This window comes from Oculina patagonica, chromosome 2 (assembly GCF_052425735.1).
Source record: "Oculina patagonica isolate OP01 chromosome 2, crgOcupat, whole genome shotgun sequence".
NCBI lineage: Eukaryota > Metazoa > Cnidaria > Anthozoa > Scleractinia > Oculinidae > Oculina > Oculina patagonica.
The window spans coordinates 9,399,345-9,420,000 of NC_135759.1; the positions used below are offsets into that span (position 1 = coordinate 9,399,345).

General features: G+C 38.5%; 2 protein-coding genes and 1 pseudogene across 2 annotated transcripts in view; 1 reads left to right on the plus strand and 2 right to left on the minus strand.

The window, feature by feature from the left end:
* Positions 1-3,460: 3,460 nt before the first annotated feature.
* Positions 3,461-20,656, minus strand: part of LOC144642893 (uncharacterized) — a 35,338-nt gene continuing 18,142 nt past the window's right edge. Inside the window, exons 11-18 of the mRNA XM_078501995.1 lie at positions 19,763-20,064; positions 16,235-16,561; positions 14,017-14,263; positions 12,282-12,616; positions 7,698-7,790; positions 5,630-5,849; positions 5,333-5,547; positions 3,461-3,824 (exon numbers count right to left, since the gene is read on the minus strand). Coding sequence (XP_078358121.1) covers positions 3,660-3,824; positions 5,333-5,547; positions 5,630-5,849; positions 7,698-7,790; positions 12,282-12,616; positions 14,017-14,263; positions 16,235-16,561; positions 19,763-20,064 — 1,904 coding nt within the window. The 3' untranslated portion in view covers positions 3,461-3,659. The remainder of the gene's footprint in view (positions 3,825-5,332; positions 5,548-5,629; positions 5,850-7,697; positions 7,791-12,281; positions 12,617-14,016; positions 14,264-16,234; positions 16,562-19,762; positions 20,065-20,656) is intronic.
* Positions 8,166-9,903, minus strand: LOC144637960 (uncharacterized; annotated as a pseudogene).
* LOC144641771 (uncharacterized) lies at positions 9,921-11,078 on the plus strand. Its single transcript, XM_078500797.1, has one exon. It carries the CDS (start codon positions 9,937-9,939, stop codon positions 10,840-10,842), a length of 906 nt encoding a protein of 301 aa, XP_078356923.1. The 5' UTR covers positions 9,921-9,936; the 3' UTR covers positions 10,843-11,078.

Sequence of the window (20,656 nt, forward strand, 5' to 3'; positions counted from 1 at the left end):
TATTTTCAAATTTTCATTTTGAAGCTTTTTGTTCTCTAAATTGTTTTTGTAGTTCTTTCCGACCGACTAAATTATTAAATTTAACATTTAATACTGTTGTTATTTTGGTGAAATAAGAAAGGATTTTTTTCTTAAACACGTCTCTACTTGGTAAGAAACCCGTGGCTATAAAGAAATGCATGCCTAAAAAAGAATGAACTCAAGAGCTTCCCTCAAATAATAAAGGAACACAAATACAACTTCGACAATTGAACGAAAAGACTTTCTGAACCAAGTCAGATAAAACCAATTACAATGAACCAGTGACATACAAACTGGAAATTTTTCGAGGCTATTTAAATGTTTTCCTTAAAAACAGCCAAGCAGAAGAACAAAAAATGACCATGTTTTTCTTAGGGAATGCGGAGGACGATGTGTTATTTGAACTGTATCCCACTGCCCAGGACGCAAGAAGGTAAGAAAAGTCAGCTTCGTTAAAGTATTTTTCGTTAAGTGTATTTTCGTTAAACTATACGACGAGTGATGTAGTACATAACTCTACGTTAATTGATATAAACGAAAATACCTGATGTGATCGCGTTCTTATATGAAAGCGCTTGTATGAAAATATTTTTGTTCAGTTGTTTATGGACTGTGAGAAATAGCTGCGCAGGAGGCACCAAGAGTCTTGACTGCTGATCAACTGCTGCTATTTCTCCCTTTGACTTTAACTATATAGCTATATAGTCGTGTTTGGTTAGAAATCTCACCCAGACCTTGAGAGACACGATGAAATTCTGAAACTTTTTTGAGAAAGCGAATACAAACAGGCCAACATGAAAACCAACTTAAGAAACAGGTACCCAGTGACAAATTCACAAGAGGTACAACTAATCGAATACGAAACGATATATAAATGGAACTTTCACGGAGATCAGAGGCAAGATCAGTAGACAACCCAAACATGATCATAGATTCAGGCTATTTTAAGAGCCATAAGCTCTCGATAAACTAACATCAACAACTCGGAATTGGTTTTTGGGCTATCGGTCTTTGAATTAAAAGACTCGCACGGTAGCTACAAGAACACTCCAATCGATGATAATAAACTAAAATAACTAAATTCTTAAAATAATGTTACACTTCACAACAAAGCAAATTAGCAAATAGATTGTCCAATTGGTGTCAGCAAAAAATCGGGTAAACAGAACATGTTTTGTGTGTAATACGAGTTTACAAATGGGTAAGCGTTTGTAGATAGCGTTTTCTTTGTATAAGAGATCGTTCTTGTAAACGAAAAAAAAATGAGGTCTGTTCGTTTTTCCAACATAAGAGGGTATAAAAAATGGGTAAATTGTTTTCCTTTGTTGACTTAACCCTATTCAGACCAGGCTTTTTTGGATCTTTTCAGACCTGGGGGGGGGGGGGGGGGCGGATTCCCCCCCCCCCTCTCCGTAACTTCCAGAATAGTTAAGCAATTACAATGAAACTTACAGGATATATAGTATGCCCGAAAATTTAACTTTTGGTATACGTCACGTGGGATAATGACGACACATCATGTGATAATTACATCATAATGTCAAAACAGCCGCCATCTTGGATCCGCCATCTTTGATTTCGAAATTTTTCCAAAACGTCAGAAAACCGCCAAAAATTACTGGAAAGTACTCAAAATCAATAAAATTGTTCTTTAAATCCGCAAAATGGTGAACATAATTGCATTTATGTTAATTTTCATTAATAGAAACACGAAATTTAACAATTTGGGAAAACATGCCTGTCAAAATGCCGTTCCCAGATAAATTTTAGATAAAGTCGTAAAATTTGACAGCGTTTGGCTGAATATTAAAAAAGTTATTAGCGTTCAAAGTCCGCGTGGGCGCTTCCCTCCCCCCCCCCCCCCGGTCTGGATAGGGTTAATATACAGATTTAGCCAGACCTAGAAGCGGAGCTCCACACTTATTTTTTAGTTTTGCACTAAATTTTGTGAAAACACTCTCATTGAAAATACTGTTATTGAAGTGCTACTACTCAAGAAATATCCAAATCTGAAATACTCAACTCCAATCGAGAAAAAAATGCGCTTTCAAAATCCTGTTATTACCCTGGACAAAACGAGTAAGATTTGAGCCCGCGATATGGACATGTGATACTGGTCAGCGGATACCTTGTTTTGACCGTTGTCAATTAACCATAACATGGACGATCAATATCAAAGATACAAGCCAAAGTTAACCTCAACGTTCCTTGGGATAAGGTGAGATGACATTCCCCCCGGTCGGTTTTCTTTGTGACTCCCACCCCCCCCCCCCCCCCACCCCCAGAGTCTCTAGGCGCGGGCGCGCGAACCCTCACTCAATGACCCTTTTCTCGGTTTTTTCATGGGTTTATTAAATTTCCTTACCCATGGTGCTCCACTGGCGCGCTTTGCGCGCAGGAGCTCTTCCTTTAGTTCTATGGGGAATGCTTATATTTAGGAAGTGAACAATATTTACAAAGTTCTTAAACCGATTTTTTTGTTTGTTTTACTATACATGTTTCTGGGGCTGTTGTAAACACATACACGGTACGTTAGTTCCGACTTCTATAAAGGCCTTTTACCGAAGTTGTTTGAACTCCGCTCGAGGACCTGTGCATTTCTTGAAAAATACCTTTATCTGGTGTATTTGCATGTTGTTTGATTGTTGTTTCGTTGTTGATCGAAAGGCATGAATATGGACAACTTTCCGGGAGGTTCACATGCCCATGTTTTATCCGACTGTATTTAAACGAGCAGCTATTGCGCCGCACCTCGTTGAAAATACTCACTATCCCGCGTTTAACCATTTCTCCCCCTCCCCTCCCTTCTGGTTGAATATGATTCTACTGGCTTTAACACTTTCCGAGTATGTATATGGTGTGGCTTAAATTTATCTCTCGTTTAAGGCTTTTCGCACCAGTTTTATAAATATGATTACTATTTTTTGGCTTTTTCATTGTCTCAAATTTTCTATCATAATCTGAATAGACTTCTTTCGAATGGAACGCAGGCTGGCCCAGTGGCTTTCTGGCAATTTTTTTTATAGTTTTGTTTTTGAGGCATTCTTCAAGCGGAATTTTGCGATATCCATTCTCTTTTAGATAATTATTCCCAAAACAAGTACCATGCGTGACAATCTGTCACATATTTTACCGTTGCTTGCCGACTTGTTATCATACAAAGCCCTCCTTTAAGTAATTTCGTCATGAATTCGTAACTGGTATGTCGCTCTCGAGTGGTTCTTGACTTATTTCCCGTACTTAACTCGAAGAGCTATCAATGATCATTTTTACCAAAAATGGTGGTGTAGAGTTTCTTGTGTGCATGTAGCTTTATCCTGATCTTGTACGCCCTGATAGCCAAGGACAATGCAACAAATAATTGAGCATCGGTTTATGCTGATTTATTCATTTATTATATATCTTGAAATTGCTTTACAATTTTATCATTAACATAGTCTAGTTCCTGCACTCTACAACTACTAAAACACTGAAATATCACGTTTGGTATTATATCGGTAATTTCCTCCCTCGTGGAAGTGCCGTATGAGTGGCATAGTGGAACTAACTGACAATGGCAAAGAAAATAACTTCTGCTTTCTGTTTAAATTTGTAAAATCACTTAATAGGCTCCTTTGTACGTTCTTCTCGGTACTGCTTTAATCTTCATGAGTTGAAGTTAACGGAGGCTTGAACAATGGAACTTTAGATTTGGAAATTGGAGTTTGGTAGCTCGTACATCTCGCATCGTCTGGCCCTGTTGGGTAGCTGCCGCTCCAGTACAGAAAATGAATCCATACATTCATCTTGGTATAGATGGATCTCTATTGAGTAAAATGATCAAATGAGATGAAAAAATGAATTATAACCGTGTTTTTTATTCCCTAAACGTACTCTTTATTACGTATATTTAAAGAAAACTACCTCAGGTCAAATTATTTAATGGTGATTTTCCACTTGCTGAGTGAAAAAAAATAATTGAAAAATGTTTTTCTCTTACAAAGCAGCGGCCTGGGGCGGGATCAAGGTCACGTGACACAGAAGCCAGGCAGTTATTTCTGTTGTCCGCCGTTGTTTGGTCATATTTTCTTTCTACTGGTTGACTTTTGGGTTCAAATGATGCAACATAAGTAAGCATTTTTTTTTTATTTTACATGTACGTACATGTATACTTCGTAGGCATTTTTTTCAAGCTGTCATTGCGAGGAATAAAGTCAGTCTTAATGAGATCTATTTGACGATAAGCTTTCATTGGTGCACAAGAAAGAAATCGTGAACGTTGAGGCACACATCAAGGTTTAAACTATATAATTATTTATGTTAGTGTTGAAATAGAACTGCCAAGATTTCATTCTCTATTGGTAACAATAGCGTTGAGTAGTAATAATCATACATAGCCAGTCTTTTCAGAAATGACTGAGGATTTCTGCATTTTTGAATTTAAGTGAAGTAGGGTCAATCCATATGCATGGCAAGTGACTTATGTGGATGACATAATCCAAACAATAACCAAGGTAATTTTCGTGCGCTGATTGGTCTACAGTTATGGTCGACGAGAGACCATGAAAGTGACGTTAAAGCACGCCACGCACAAGCGGGCTAGAAATGTACAAGTTTGGTCTCCATCAATTTCAACTTTTTTTGTTTGTATCAAATACACATTTGCTTTCGGAAATCCTGATTGAACTTTTATTCAAGCGATCCCTTGAAAGAAAATTTACCAGGTTTCTGATTGTTTTTTTTTTTTTTTTTTTTTTTTTTGCCTGAGAGGAAAGGTGCTAGCGAACCGGCGGCGAACTCAGCGAGCTGTCGACGTTTAGAGTACGAGCGCTAACAAGATCGTCAAAAATAAGACTCATCTTACCCCCTTCTAGTGAGAGGCAGACACTCTTAGAGAGAGAATAAAAATAATGTTAAATTGTAATTCTTAGAATTCTCGTCCATCCTCTGTTGTATCATTGTCGTTTTTTCATGTCATAAATCTTAACCCCACGCCGGCGAAGTTTTTTCATAGCCAGGCATCGCTTTTGACAAATAATAAACGTGTTATCGTTCCTTTTTTTTGTTACTTGTTACTTATTGTTATTGCATAAAAAAATCGACCAAATTTTTGCATGGTCTACACTTTAGAACATAGAACATAGAAATGTCGCTATTTTATGACGTCATTTCTCTGTCTATATAAAGAGTGCAGACCATAGAAAAATGCCGTTGATTTCTTAAACACATCATCCACAGCAGTTCATTAGAACGGAATCTGATCATGAACTGTGTAAAAAAATGACGAAGGGTAAGACATATAAGTACGTACAAGGACATCCCAAAAACTCACATCAAAGTCTTTGCAATTTTTATCCGTTATCGGTGAATTGCCAGGTTCGCAAGATGCTTTGTCATCGATGGGCATGGAGAGCTGATATGTTCCAAACGGACTTGTACATTCCTCTGCGCCAAGAAGTACGTCATTGCACGGCGAGTCGCTTAGGTAGTGACAGCACATCGGCTGGAAGCGAAAGTCATCTTTCTCCATACAGAAAAGCGAATCGCCTGAAATAGTTTTTATGCATATTATGCAACACTGAGGCATATAAATAAAATAAACAAATAAACAACTTGTTAAGCTACTTACTGTTGCCCTTCTTTATCTCTTCATTACATTTGGAGGTATTAGTTATTGCGAAACGGTTGAATTCAAAATTCCGCAAAGACGCTAATGGCTGACGGAATTCCTTGGTGTTTCCACTTGCATCTCTGAAAAAAGATTCACTCATGTGCCGCAATTTCAAATGAACTTTGGCTGGCAAGTTGTTGCTGCTGTCATTTTCATCTCCATAGAGCTCAACGTACATCTACAATGTAGAGAATAGATACCATCGATTATATTTTTTATTTAAAATATAATTATCAACCCTCGGACGTACGATTTGACCAAAATGGGTGCGCAAATAGTATCAGGGATTGCGAAAAAAGCCCGCAAGTGGGTATCGGGAGGTGTGATAAATGCCTGTAAGGTGATTGGTCAATACGACGCAAGATGAACGAATCTCTGCGTGGTGATTGGGTGATGATGACAATCAATCAGCGAAAACACGTGCGCACTCGACAACAACGCTTCGACGTTTTTTTTGCTTGGAGTAAAGATAATTTGAGGTTTTACAAAATGTTTTATTCGAGGCCTTTTCATTTCACAATGTCTACAAGCCAAAAGCAATGCAATTATTGAAAAGAATATAATTCGCAATTATTATCTCGCAGAGAAGTAAGAAAATCCACATTTTTACTTCTGAGTGGTGCGCTGTCATTTCACAAAGCCCCGTATATCTTCAAATTTGTTCGCGATTTACGATAAGCAAGCCTTAGTTCAATACCGCGATTTACCAGGCGCAAACTACTTGAACAGAGAAAAGTCTTGATCAGCCTGCCTCCGAACGAGGTTTACAAGATGATATGCGGCATCAAGAAAAGAAATTCGAAAGAGATCTCGAGATAATAATTTAAGACTCCCGTCCCGGCAGGTCAAACCGGAAGCGAGAAACGAAAGACTTTTAGAAAGTCCAGCGTTTGCATTGACAAAGGCGAGAAATTATTTCAGTGTCCTTTCCTTTTTAAAAGTTGATCGTTTTTCTGATCCCCTTTGTGCCAGAGGTTTTTTTTTTCTTTTTTTTTCAGGAAAGACACTATTTGTGACACTATTTTTTTTTTTTTGCTCGTTCGATCGTGGCTTCGCCACTTTGTCAACGATCGCGGCTTCGCCGCTCTTTGTCGCCGCAAAAATTAAAAAAAAACCCTCTGGCACCCAGGGTATTCTTCTGAAGACGAAGACGAAATTTGTCTTGGAACGCGTACGAACAAGATGACATGCGACATCAAGAAAAGAAATTCAAAAGAAATCTCGAGATACGTTGTGATTATTTAAAACAAGTGGCAGGCGTTTGCATTGACAGAGGTGAGAGATTCTTTCAGCATCCTTTTCTTTCTAAAGGTTGATCATTCTCATGCCATTCTCTATGCTTGGGCTCTCAGCCCATATATTTAGAAAACAATTGGGCCGGCTCAAATAGTAATTTTAAAACGTTTTGCTGTTTCTTAAGTTTATCTTCGCTGAGATCAAGACTTCCCACAGTGAATCGAGTTCGAGCCCGCAAAGCGGCCCATTGAGCGACGAAGTCGCGAAAACGAGCGACGCAAGTCGCGATAGGTTGACATTCGTCGTCATTCGTGTCAAATTAATAAAGACGAATGGCTTTTTCTAAAGTCTAGCTTGAGTTTAGCTGAGATTTCTCACCACAGCAAAACATGACAAAATGATGTCAAGATGCTGCTGTCGCGTTCTTGTAATTAAATTTACCGTATCATAAATCTTTCGGAATTTTTGCTTAATTTCGTGTTGTTTTGTATGTCCTCTTTCCATCTTGATGAAGATTAGAAAAGATTAGAAAACACAAGCCAACAGGGAGCGTTTTCTTCATAAACATCCCAAACAGAAAATTAATTTCCAATAAAATGTCTGAAATGTAGAAAAAGATGAACAGACAAGAAAACTGATTAACACCGGGGGCAACCTAGTGTCAGATATTTCTAGTAAATAATGGCAGGATTTTTTTCCAATATGAATCAGGAGTGTGAGAGATTATTTAATAGAACACTAAGATGCGACTTTTCTTTCTAGATGTAAAATAAAACAATAGGTTTTTTACCTTTAAAAGGCGAACATTATAACAGGTGTCGCAGCTATGAGATAGCTTCAAATTGAAACTCGTCTCCCCTTTATTATGTAGCTGTTCAAACATCTGAAAGGAAAAAGGTTCGTAACATAATTATGCGTTTCTTTTATAAATTTCTGTTTTAGTTGGGTTTAAAGAAGCTATTAGCTAGCATTGCCTAAAGTTTTTCTAGTTTCCTAGAGACAGACAGATTTTGTTATGAAATTTAGCGATATAAAATCACGACGTTTCGACCTCTCCGAGGTCATTTTCAAGTGCGAATAAAAATATAAAATTAGCATAAATATATTAAAATAGTAAAATAGGCAAAATTGTCACGAACGCTGAAATGCGATAAAATATGTAAAAATAAGTGACAAAATATTAATGAAGTTAAAAAGGGTTAAAAAAAACTTAAAAATACAGAAACGATAAGAGTAATTAAAAAAAAGAAAAACCGACCTAAACAAATAGTTTTGCGCGGATGGAATCGCATTGTTTGTTCAGAGTTGGTTTCAGTTCTTTGATAAAAAACATTTCCTAAATAAGGCAGTCAAACTTGCTCTGACACTTCTTCAAAATTCCAAAAAACTGCGCAATGTCATCGGGGGCCTTATCGTGTTGTTCCTTGAGGTGATTACCAATGGCCGATCTCTTGTGTTCTTCAGTTCGTTGGTGAAGATGTTGGCACGTGTATCCGACATACCCTGCATCACACAGGTTACAATGGAAATTATACACAACGCATTGTTGATTCACAAGGGGTGGCTTGTCTTCCCTCACTTTGATTTCATCCTTGATTTTCCGACTCGTGTACACGGGGCTGATGTCTACCTTGATCTTCCGGCTGAGGTCTCCAAGTTGTCTGCGGACCGAATTTGCAGATTTCTGGTCTTTGAAAGGCAGCACGATTCTGATTGGGTCTTGCTTCTCAAGATCGTTTTGTTGGGTAGGTGCACCCTCGGACACTTTAGACTCAATAAATTGACGGATGGTAGACTGTACAAGTTCTTCTGGGTAGCACAGACGGGAAAAGGTCACTTTGAGGCGTTCACACTCTTGATGAAACAATTTCCACGAAGAAGAGAGCTTGAATGCACGGTTGAGCATGGTGTTCAATAGTGGTCGTTTATATCTTACATCCACATGGCTATGATAGTGTAACAACAGCCCGGTGTCCGTAGGCTTTCGGTACACCTTCGTGTTTAAATGGCATCCATTCCTGATGATATCCATTCCCAAGAAGGGGAGTCTGCCATTTTCTTCAAGCTCCATTGTGAAGTTGATAGAAGGATGACTGTTGTTTAATGTAATTAAGAACTCAGAGGCTGTTTCTACATCAGGCATTGCGCTAAGCGTATCATCGACATAGCGTTTGTAGAAGGCAGGCATCTCGTTTCTGGTTTCTAATTGTTTCTCGATGTTGCACATGAATGTGTTAGCCATGAGAGGTCCCAGTGGCGAACCCATAGCAACACCGTCCACCTGTTCGAAAAGGCTTCCTTCGAACTGAAAAAGCTGATTTTTTCGTCGCAACTCGTAACAACTCAATCAGATCCGACTTCGTGATGTTAAGATTGTGTTCTTTGTTAAACCAGTCGTTTTCAAAGGCTCTTTCTGCGATGTTTTCAATGGTTTCATCTACAGGTACGTTGGTGAAAAGTGAAGATACGTCATATGACACTAAGATGTCATGGTCGTTGATTTCCATCCCATGGAGTTCATTGGCGAATTGGAAAATGTCACTGACGGTGTGGTCGTTGACGGACAAGGGTTTCAACTTTTCATCCAGCCACTTTGCAAGCTTGTAATTGTATGTTCCAGTAGCCGACAGTATCGGACGCATGGCTAGCTTCTTCTTGTGGGTTTTTGGCAAACCATAAAGATGGGCAAGTCTCGAGCCTTTCTGGATTACTGAATCAGCAATAGCTTTGGGCAAGATTCTTTGTACCACCGAGGATAACTCTTTCTCTTTCTGAAGCAACGGATGGAAATGCTTCGGAGGTCTTCCTCGTGTTCTTGGTCTCTCGAGGCCTACGGGCGTGAACTTTGTCTCGTCATTAATCGCATTTCAGCGTTCGTGACAATTTTGCCTATTTTACTATTTTAACATATTTATGCTAATTTTATATTTTTATTCGCACTTGAAAATAACCTCGGAGAGGTCGAAACGTCGTGATTTTATATCGCTAAATTTCATAACAAACGCTATGTCGATGATACGCTTAGCGCAATGCCTGATGTAGAAACAGCCTCTGAGTTCTTAATTACATTAAACAACAGTCATCCTTCTATCAACTTCACAATGGAGCTTGAAGAAAATGGCAGACTCCCCTTCTTGGGAATGGATATCATCAGGAATGGATGCCATTTAAACACGAAGGTGTACCGAAAGCCTACGGACACCGGGCTGTTGTTACACTATCATAGCCATGTGGATGTAAGATATAAACGATCACTATTGAACACCATGCTCAACCGTGCATTCAAGCTCTCTTCTTCGTGGAAATTGTTTCATCAAGAGTGTGAACGCCTCAAAGTGACCTTTTCCCGTCTGTGCTACCCAGAAGAACTTGTACAGTCTACCATCCGTCAATTTATTGAGTCTAAAGTGTCCGAGGGTGCACCTACCCAACAAAACGATCTTGAGAAGCAAGACCCAATCAGAATCGTGCTGCCTTTCAAAGACCAGAAATCTGCAAATTCGGTCCGCAGACAACTTGGAGACCTCAGCCGGAAGATCAAGGTAGACATCAGCCCCGTGTACACGAGTCGGAAAATCAAGGATGAAATCAAAGTGAGGGAAGACAAGCCACCCCTTGTGAATCAACAATGCGTTGTGTATAATTTCCATTGTAACCTGTGTGATGCAGGGTATGTCGGATACACGTGCCAACATCTTCACCAACGAACTGAAGAACACAAGAGATCGGCCATTGGTAATCACCTCAAGGAACAACACGATAAGGCCCCCGATGACATTGCGCAGTTTTTTGGAATTTTGAAGAAGTGTCAGAGCAAGTTTGACTGCCTTATTTATGAAATGTTTTTTATCAAAGAACTGAAACCAACTCTGAACAAACAATGCGATTCCATCCGCGCAAAACTATTTGTTTATGTCGGTTTTTCTTTTTTTTAATTACTCTTATCGTTTCTGTATTTTTAAGTTTTTTAACCCTTTTTAACTTCATTAATATTTTGTCACTTATTTTTACATATTTTATCGCATTTCAGCGTTCGTGACAATTTTGCCTATTTTACTATTTTAATATATTTATGCTAATTTTATATTTTTATTCGCACTTGAAAATGACCTCGGAGAGGTCGAAACGTCGTGATTTTATATCGCTAAATTTCATAACAAAATCTATATCCAAGAAATTACTTAACAGACAGATCGCGGAGTTAATTGTCGACAATCATCTAAGATCTTTCATTAAAACAGAAAAATACATGTCGACTACTAACTGGTACATTGATGAACTTTACTTTTCATTCCTGTGTGTGTACATACAGTTTTCTTTTTTTTGTTCTCTGTCTGTTTGTGTGTGTGTGTGAATGGAAATCGTGTCCCGTTTTTTTTTATACTCTGTAACTTTATTGCAATATTTTTTTTCCGCTTGGCCCAGCCACTTAGCTCGATTAGCCTTAGCTATTTCTAAGTGGCTGTGCTCTTTTTTTTTTATTGTTAAATATTACTCTTGCATGTATTTTCTTAATGTAACTCTTCTGGGCACAAATAAAGATTGTTGTTGTTGTTGTTGTTGTCGACAACTTAAAAAGCCAAAGTGCGAAGCAAGTTATCCAAAGCAAAATGTAATTTGTCTAATCAATGAAAAGTTTTAACTCGACGTGTTTTCGATAGATGTTTAGTAGTAAACCACCATCAGTTTCTACTGCGAGCGGATCCAGGGCCAAAGCATGCATTCTAAAGGGCTGGCTAAACTAGAAACAGTGTTTCAAATGCAAGTGTTTCTGCCTCAAGTCAAAAAAAATTGTTTTCCGCACACAAATTTTGCTCCCGAAACACATGTTGCCCAGTTAAGCCACTATGGAAGCAATGGTGACTAGTTTATGCGCATGCGTGACACTTTGTTCCCTAAACATTGTTTCTCAATTTAGCCACCCGGGCAGCAAATCATTTTCCATGCATGTCGCTAATTTAGCCACCTAGAAAACACGACAAGAAACAATCTTTTAAACAATGTTTCCTATTTTAGCCAGGCCTTAACATGCGCAGCGAACTTATTTACCAATATCTCTCGTTAAAATTCAGGTACTGATAACTACGGATCGACGGAGCACCGATTGTCAATATTAAAGTTGTCCACGTTTAATTAGATATAAAGTCTGCGAAGTTTCTAAAGCTCCCTTACGACGGATACAAAATGTTGCGCGCACTTACACACACAAGCTCTACACTGCTGCTTTACACCACGCATATATGAAGGTAAAAATGCGTGAATATTGAGAACTAAAAGTGTACATGACAAACGCTTTTTTACGGTTTTGGGTCCGAGCTTAAAAGATTTCCAAAGTTTTTTCGAGTCTGTCGCGTTCAAAAATGCATATACTTACCGCCGCGTTTTTGACATTGTCAAAAGACAATTTGTTTATATTGGTGGAGTACCGAAACCTGGTAAAGCATGTCCGTCCTTTACTTTCAAGACTCTCGATCTTTTCTAGAGCTTTGGTCAGCTGAAGAACTCCCTGTAGTGATCCAGTACCCGGCGCGGTTTCGGTCGCAGTTCTCTCAAATTGGACCAATGTGTCATCAACATTCCACAACGTACGGAACTCAAATCCTTTGTAGAACTGGTAGAGATACTCAGTAAAGCTGGTCTCCATTTGTCCATAAGAAGTCAGAAGATCATCAAGAAACGTCTGTTGTATGTCGGCAGCAATAGGAGAGTCTAAAGATAGCACAAAATAAAGTTAAGAAAGATAATCGTTTTGTATTGCCTAAAAGCCAATGTCGCACAAGCGCCACTTCCAACGTGGGGAAGGTTTCCATCTGGTGTACATGCTGTATTTACTGTCGTTTAACGCGCGAGTTTTTGCTGGCCAAAAGTACAAGATTTTCACAGGCACAAGTATAAGGAATTAGAATGGCTACCAGTGTCAGAAAAGAATTAGAATGGCTACCAGTATCAAGCCAGCTTTACTATCGAAGCGCCACTTTAGACTTCAAGTGCATGACGGGCTGTGCTCCTGAGTATTTGACCTCTATTTTTATCAAACGTGCAGACATAAGCACGCGTACCACTAGGAGCTCTCAACAATTAAACATTCCTCTATTCAGAACTGCCACTGGCCAAAGAACATTTTATTATAGGACAACTACCATCTGGAACTCATTGGACCTTACCTTAAAACTCAGTAGATCTATTTCAATTTTTAAAAAAGCATTGAAACGTAAATTAATTGTAGAGTTTTTAAATTCGTGATTATCTTAATTAGAATTAACTTAATTAGAATTATTAATTATCTTGTAGAGTTTTTAAATTCGTGATTATCTTAATTAGAACGTACTAGTATTAATTTTAATTTTAATTTTTAGTAGAATGTAATATTATTGGTTTTAGTAGCATATTATCTTCGAAAAGCCCCCATGGGGAAAGATAATAAAGTATGTATGTATGTATGTAAGGAGAATACGGAAATAGGAAATAGAAATAAACATGCATATCCTTATGAGGACAGCATAAGAAGAATGAGTGTGTTTTTTTAGGCTTATGCTTGTGCGCATGCCCCCTCAACGATATTATAAAATTTTTAAGCATATTTATCGAATATCAATGTGAAAATCAGAACAAAAAAAAAATAAACACTTTATACGACATGCGAAAATGTGAAATGTGAAATGACCGTTATACGTCTGGTTTCCCTTCTATCGAGTCAAACTATGTATGACCGAGCTTTTAGTTTCTTTCTGGGTTTTCTTATGCTGTCTTGAAATACAATTTTTAGAAGGAATCGTACACCTTTTTCTATGCTTCTGTGGCATAACAGGAAACTTTGGTCGAGCCTTTGTTTGTATTTTAGCGAGTTATAATCGTGCCAAAATACCTATGGCGAGCGTTAACGTACCAAAAAGAGACGATTACGTATTGACCGTACTCAGAATCGCCCAAAAATCTGTCAATATCAGGTCAGCACATGGATTCAGAACGGTTGACGAGACTTCGGGATGCCTTATTATTAAGTTGGGTAGGAGTCGATTTCGGTGTCATAGCAACTTTGGTTGCTTGTTTACAGACGGAACATCTGAATGTTACAGTTATGTTTTTTTAAAAAGACAAGCAATTCTTACCACCAGTTTCGCTAAGGCTTTGCATTGCGTTGGATGTTTCTTCCAAGTTGGGGATATCAAAGTTATGTCCGCCAATTTCGTTGTCTAAGTCGATGACTTTTGCTATGAGATCGATTCTTGCTCCACCAGCAACGAAGAATCGCTGAATTTCTTCCTCGAGCTGCGCCTTTTGATGAGGTAATAACCTCTCTTCAAACATGCAAACCAGGTCCGCTGCAAGTCCTTCCTTGTTCATTTCCAGGTTTGCCTTTGGAGTAAACATAACACATTCCATGATTCTATTTTCATGACCGCCTTAATTCCAGTATCAGAGTAATGTTTTTACGAATCACTAAAAGACTACATTAAAAAAAATAAATAAAAATAAAAAATAAAAATATCAAAAGAAAACTCATTTACTTCCACTGTCACGGGAAGTTTTGTTGTCCTTTAGTTCCGTTTTTATTTCTTTCTGTTATATCTTGGTTCTTAAAATCCTTTAAAAACCGAAAAACGTATGTCGTTTTATTTATTTTTTTGTTTCTTTATTTTACTTATTCCTCCACTTCGTTCTAAAGATTGAAACGTTATTCACGCGTCCACTGGAACATTCATTCTGAAAGTTGAAACTTTTTTCACGCGTTTCTTTTGGGTCGATATTGTAGCCCTCACCAGTAAAACCCTGTACTGCAGTGTTTTTGTCCGTTGCTGTTGTAACAGTCAACTTTTGTTTATTTATTTTTATTTTGTTTTACAAATTCGCCGTACGGCAGGTGAGTTAACAAAAGAACGCTAAGTCCCCTACAAGGTGGACCCACCACCAAACCATCCCCCCAAAAAATCTATATCCCATTTTCTTAGAACCACAATATTAATAACAATGAAAAAAAAAAGAAATAAATATTCTAAAAGAAAAGAGCGAACAAGAACAACGTAACAATGTACAATAGTATTTTCACGGCGGCACTTTGGACAAACTAATTTATACGTACGAATGTCATCGTGATGGAATACTGAACGTAGTCTTTCATTAAAATACGATTTTAATTCTTAAAGGATGCATGCTAACCTCACCTCCGATCTTATTGCGATCGGTATTGCGTTCCACAGACTGGTTGTACGTACGAAGAAGGAATTACGGAAAAGAGATGACTTAGAAGTTTTGTTATTAAGAAACAGCCCAGAGGATCCCCGACGGGAACGCCCACTACAAAATCGAACGAAGTTATCTAGATTAATATCAATAAGTCCAGTGTTACATTTATAGAAAGATATTATATCAAGATATTCTAGCCAGTAGTTGATGGGTAGGAGGTTAAGGATCAAGAGTCTGTCCTTGTATGATAGTTCGGAGTTCTTGCAAATAAAACGTGTAGCTCTCCTTTGGATATTTTCTACTTCCGGTATTAATGTAGGAGACTGCGGCGCCCAAAGCTGTGAGGCATAGCATGGGTTAGAACGCACAAGGGAGATGTAAAGCAGCTTCAGGGACTCCTTATTTAGGTCATGCAAGCATTTCCTTTTTTTAGAAAACCCAGCATTTTATTAGACTTTGCAACAGCACGAGCAATGTGCGCAGTATTCCCAAGGTCGTTCGCAGAAGGGACAATTTTAAGTTCCTCACCCATTAACCTATATAACCTTTCGGGGCATTCCCACGAAGAAGAAAGACTTAATCTCCAATCAGAAATCGCTATCCTCAAACAAATAACTGTTTTTTCACACTTTCTTCCGAGAACCCGAGAACTTAAAGCTTGGAGAAATGATATATACACAAGTAATCGTGTTATGCTATTTTCGTGACATTAAGTCGCATATTTCAACTTAGTCCTTAAAGACCCAACTTCTTTTTGTTTTGAAAAGCTTGTTCTTGTCCCAAAACACTCCAAAATGGAGTAAAACTAATTGAAATCGATGGTAAAACAGTCAAATCGCGTTAACCGAAAAGCGTGTAAACTACTTAGCTCAAAAACCAACGATGGAAGAAGTTCGAAGAAATTCAATTTGTTCCACATAAAATGGTGGGCAACAATTTTCATATATGAAAATTGTTCCTTGACGCACAATGCATCTACGGTGAATGTGAGCCTATAAGAATAACCTGCTGCTGTTAAACTATTGCCACACAATATTATGAACGACGTAGTGTTGTTCTTACAACTAATATCAATCTGAACAGTCTAATACCTGAAAAGGAATAAGTTGCTCTTTCAGTATGGTAGTTTAGGTTTTGTATTACCTTCATCACTTCTGGGACAGATCCTATGTCCATTTTGTCAAAATCCAGATCACTGGAATCCTCTAGGGCTGCGTACTCCTTACCAAATGTCAACCATTTGTCAATTTTGCCCAGGTTTTCCTGGAGAGTACCAGTGTTACACTTTGTAGCAAAATATCCAGCCACTTCTACAGCGGTACCGGCAATGCCGTCATAGAATCCAGTAATCCCTTGGAGTATTACTAAAAGATCTTGCCGGTTGAATCGTGCTTCCTCATTTACATCAGGTAGCTGATCGATAACGTCTTGCAGAGAACTCTTCATGCTTGCTTCTAACCCTTTGATACTCTTACAATCATAAGAGATAAAACAATAATGAGAAAAAAGATAAAACGCAGATTAATATGGCAAATAAAAGTTATCAATGATAAAAAGCATATGAAAGCATGTATAAGTAAAGCAATAATCCTGGAATCCTCACAAAGAATTTGAATTGGAGAAATTGCAAAGGACGATGCCAGTAAAATTTAAAGTCAAACTGATTTTCGCAATTTTGTGCCGTGCGCAGACATTCTAACTACACACTGCGATTTCATCCACTTTCACTTTCGCATTTTTTTTTTCACCAAAATAAAATACTGTGGGAATCAACACAGCGGCTATTAATTAGGCGAGCATTTTTTAGTGCGCCTGATAATTCGTCTGTGTATAAATACGGGCAAACAGACGGATCATCCGTCCAGATGAACTATCTGGCAAGTTCGTCTTGGCAGACGAATTATGCAGAGAGTTCGTCTGGACGGATGATCCGTGTGTTTGCCCGTAATTATACACAGTCAATTTATCAGACGAACTAAAAAATGCTCGCCTAATTAAAATGCAAGTTCGTCTAGACGGATCATCCGCCTCTAGTATAAATCGAGCCAATTGACTACAAACGTAAATATCTAGAAAATTTGTTGTAAGTGCTTTTCAGTACGAGCAGTAGGTTTAATTAACTTAAAGAACTCACAAGCCGAAATGGAGTTAAAAGTGTTTAGAGACTAGTTGATTGTTTTTACGATTGTATTGGTGCTATATTAGTCTACATTGTAATGGCGAAGACTGCGTTCGATCGAAGGGGCCCATCAGGGCGGAGCTTATCCCGGTTTCAGTAGCATGAAACGACTAGGAGTATTTCAAGTACTTCCCCCGGATGGGATGCTAATTCATCGCAAGGTTCCCCCCAGCAGTAAAGTCGCCGGTACCCATTTATACACCTGGGCGGAGAGAGGCACTGTGTGAGTGAAGTGTCATGCCTTTGACGTATTATTCCGTGCGTAAGTATAAGCAAATTAACCGTTTTTGGTGGTAAGCTATATATAATAGCCAACAGATCGTTCTTCTCTCTAGCCGAAGCTTAATGATCGACACAACATCGGATGCGCGCGTATAATACAAACACATTTTGCAGAAGAAGAAAGAAAAATAAATACCCTATTTACAAGCTTTGGGTTGGTCTATAAACTGAAAAAAAATGCAACCTCGGCCTTAAAAATGCTGACCTCGGCCTGTGGCTTCGAGCAGCATCTAAAGACTTCGGTCACAGTTCACACTATACGGACCTCCCAGCCGGCATAACATATAAGTCTTAACTTAAGAATGAAATATTTGTGCATTCAAGTTAGGTTAAAAAAAAAACACAAGAGGGTCTCATGTGGAGAAATTATGGACACGCACGCGCAATAAATAGGGGATTAAGATTGCGTAATTAAACAGACATGGCCGTCTCAAGAAGAGACTTTGTATGGACCAAAAAAGAAAAAACAATTCTAACCTGTTTTCGTTTCAATAATTGCAAAATGTTGCATCTCTTCCGCGTCCGCTATTCGGCTAACTCATAATTGCCATAAAAAATAATGCACTGTAAAGTATAATGATCACGGTTTTGCGCCAGAAAGAAAACCACCAAAAGTCCACGAATCGCCCATATGTTGTCTCTAATTTCACAAAGAGAAGGCTTACTAAAATCCGGTTCCCAGCGATAGTAGAAGAGGTATCCAAAATGTTGCATCTCTTTTCCCCTTTCCAAACGATGTTCTTTGAGTAACAATCAACAGAAATACTTCAAAACGAATATCTGCTGCGGTTTTGAGACATATTTTCGCTCAAATTTGCATTGCTAACATCCCTCGAAAGCGAGACAGGAAGCGAATTTTCTACGAAGAAAGGCATCACTCGAGCGTCTTTCTGGTATTGCTTTTGGCCGCCATTTTCATCTTAAAAACAATAAACTTTGTAACCGCTTCTCTTGGTTTCCAGGCTTCAAAGTTGCTTTCGATTTTCTTGACCGTGTAAATCTGGGACCAATAACATTAAAAATACAAAATATCGGCAAGTAAAATTGCATTTCTCGCCAAGGTCAGCGACCGTGAAGGATATATATTGTCTTATAAACCTCTGTAAAGGATGTCAGACATTTCTCCTTCTCTGGAGGATGTTGATCTCCTGTTGAATGGAGGAGTCCCTTTGAATAAGCTTAATTACATCCGAAAACAGGCCATCTCAGCCGACCACGTTTTGTTTACTCTGGCGATCCGAAACAGACTCTTAATTCGCTGGTCACGCTTTCTTCAAGACAGAACGAATAGAATCGTGTACAATAAACCAGCAAACTACTAACACGCAAGTATTGCTTCTATTAACCTCTTTATTTCAGATGCAGTGGAAGCTACAACACACACGCGCACGTTGGCAATTCAAAACAAATAATTATAACTTAAGCTTCATGACTCAAACTTACAACTCGTCCTTCACGGCAAGTTATAATTCGGTCAACAGTAAAAAGCCGTCCTCCCTCGATCGTTTTCTGCCTCCGCTTTCTTTCCTGGGTGAAATCGGCGGTGGAAAGGCAGTCAAGCGCTCGAAAGAATCCTTCTGAATGCTCACTTCTCTTACTTCTCGCCGCCATGTTGAATTTTAGCTTTCGCGATGACGTAGGGGTGCTTATCCAATGGAGAGCGAGAATTTCAGTGGTATGATTGGCAGGTCGCCGGAGCTCCTAAAATCAAACTCCTCCCCCTCATGTCCAAAATTTCTCCACATGTTAATTGAGTTAAAACAGCCATAAAAATATCCACGGAAGTGGAAGTCTTAAGATCTTTTTAACTTAAAGAAACGGACCGTAAGCCGTAAAAAGTAATAATTTAAAATAAACAAACAATAAAAACAGTTTGCCGTAAAAGCCGACACTCCATTAAACCCTCTGAGTCACACGACGATGAGGTCTTTTGTGTAGGGAGACGCTGAGAATTGCAAAATTTCGATTTCACGGAAAGTAAACTTTAAGCTTTGGCTCGATGACCGATTTCGACCGATTTACGTTACTAGTGATTAATTCAATTAAGTAATTATTTATTTATTTAATTATCCACCACAGATTCCGACGAAGTATGATAAACCAATTTTGTACCCGTGGTCACAACTCCCTTGGATTTGACTTACACTTTTACCATTATTTTATTTTATTTATTTTTTTTTTGTTCTACCTTACAGGAAAAAAAAACTTACTGCGACATAAGCCCCTTTCTCGCTTATTGCAATTCTTCTGGCCTCTACAAGTCTCTCTATCTCTTTGTCAACTTGAATTTTTGCTGGTTGGCCAAGCGCCTGCATCACTTGTCTTATACCATCCTGCTGTTGAACTGATGCCTGTATTCCATTATAAGCATCCTCGTACGCTTTAGCGTGGTCTTTAATACTTTCCACTTGCTCCTTGAACGTTTCCCATTTCATCAGAGGAGCAAACAATTTATTCCTTCCAAATCTGTCAAATCCCTCTTTGTTCAGAAAGCCTAGCCTCCATTTCGCAACTAACGTAAACACAATCAAGTTATAAATTGCAATGCTCAGTCTTTGTTTGCTAGTGTAGTGATATCGCCTTCAGTACCTCCCAATATGTACAAAACAAGCTACTTCATGTCACGCATGTAGAAAAAAAACACCTATTTTAAATAACAAATTCTTATAAGAATTAGTGTTCTTTTGGAGAGGTTTAATCCGCCTTAGTATTGGCAATTATATGCAGGTGTCACTGAATTGGGCCATTGCGTCATGGTGTAATCTTCACCTTTTTTGCATATTGATAGCCATTTGACTTCTTGAAACACTGCCGTTATCTTTAAGCTAGATTCCCAAAACAATTTCTCCACCCATTCCACCCCTACCAACATCCAATTGCTTCTAACACGAGTCAGATTGCTGCAGGGAAGAATACTTTTAACAAATCTGAGAGAAGAAAGAGTTTTGGAACAAACGACTTTCGATTCACGGTTAGGTGGTGTAGGCTACAGTAACGAACATTAATTTTTTCGCAGTATGGGGCAATTTATATTAGGGACACCCATTCACGTGCAGAGAATGTCAAAAACGAAAAAAATACTACATGGTTCCAGGACTCACACT

What these genes read in the sequence shown, in the direction of transcription:
- LOC144641771 (XM_078500797.1), top strand. Translation starts at nt 9,937, where the DNA reads ATGCCTGATGTAGAAACAGCCTCTGAGTTCTTAATTACATTAAACAAC.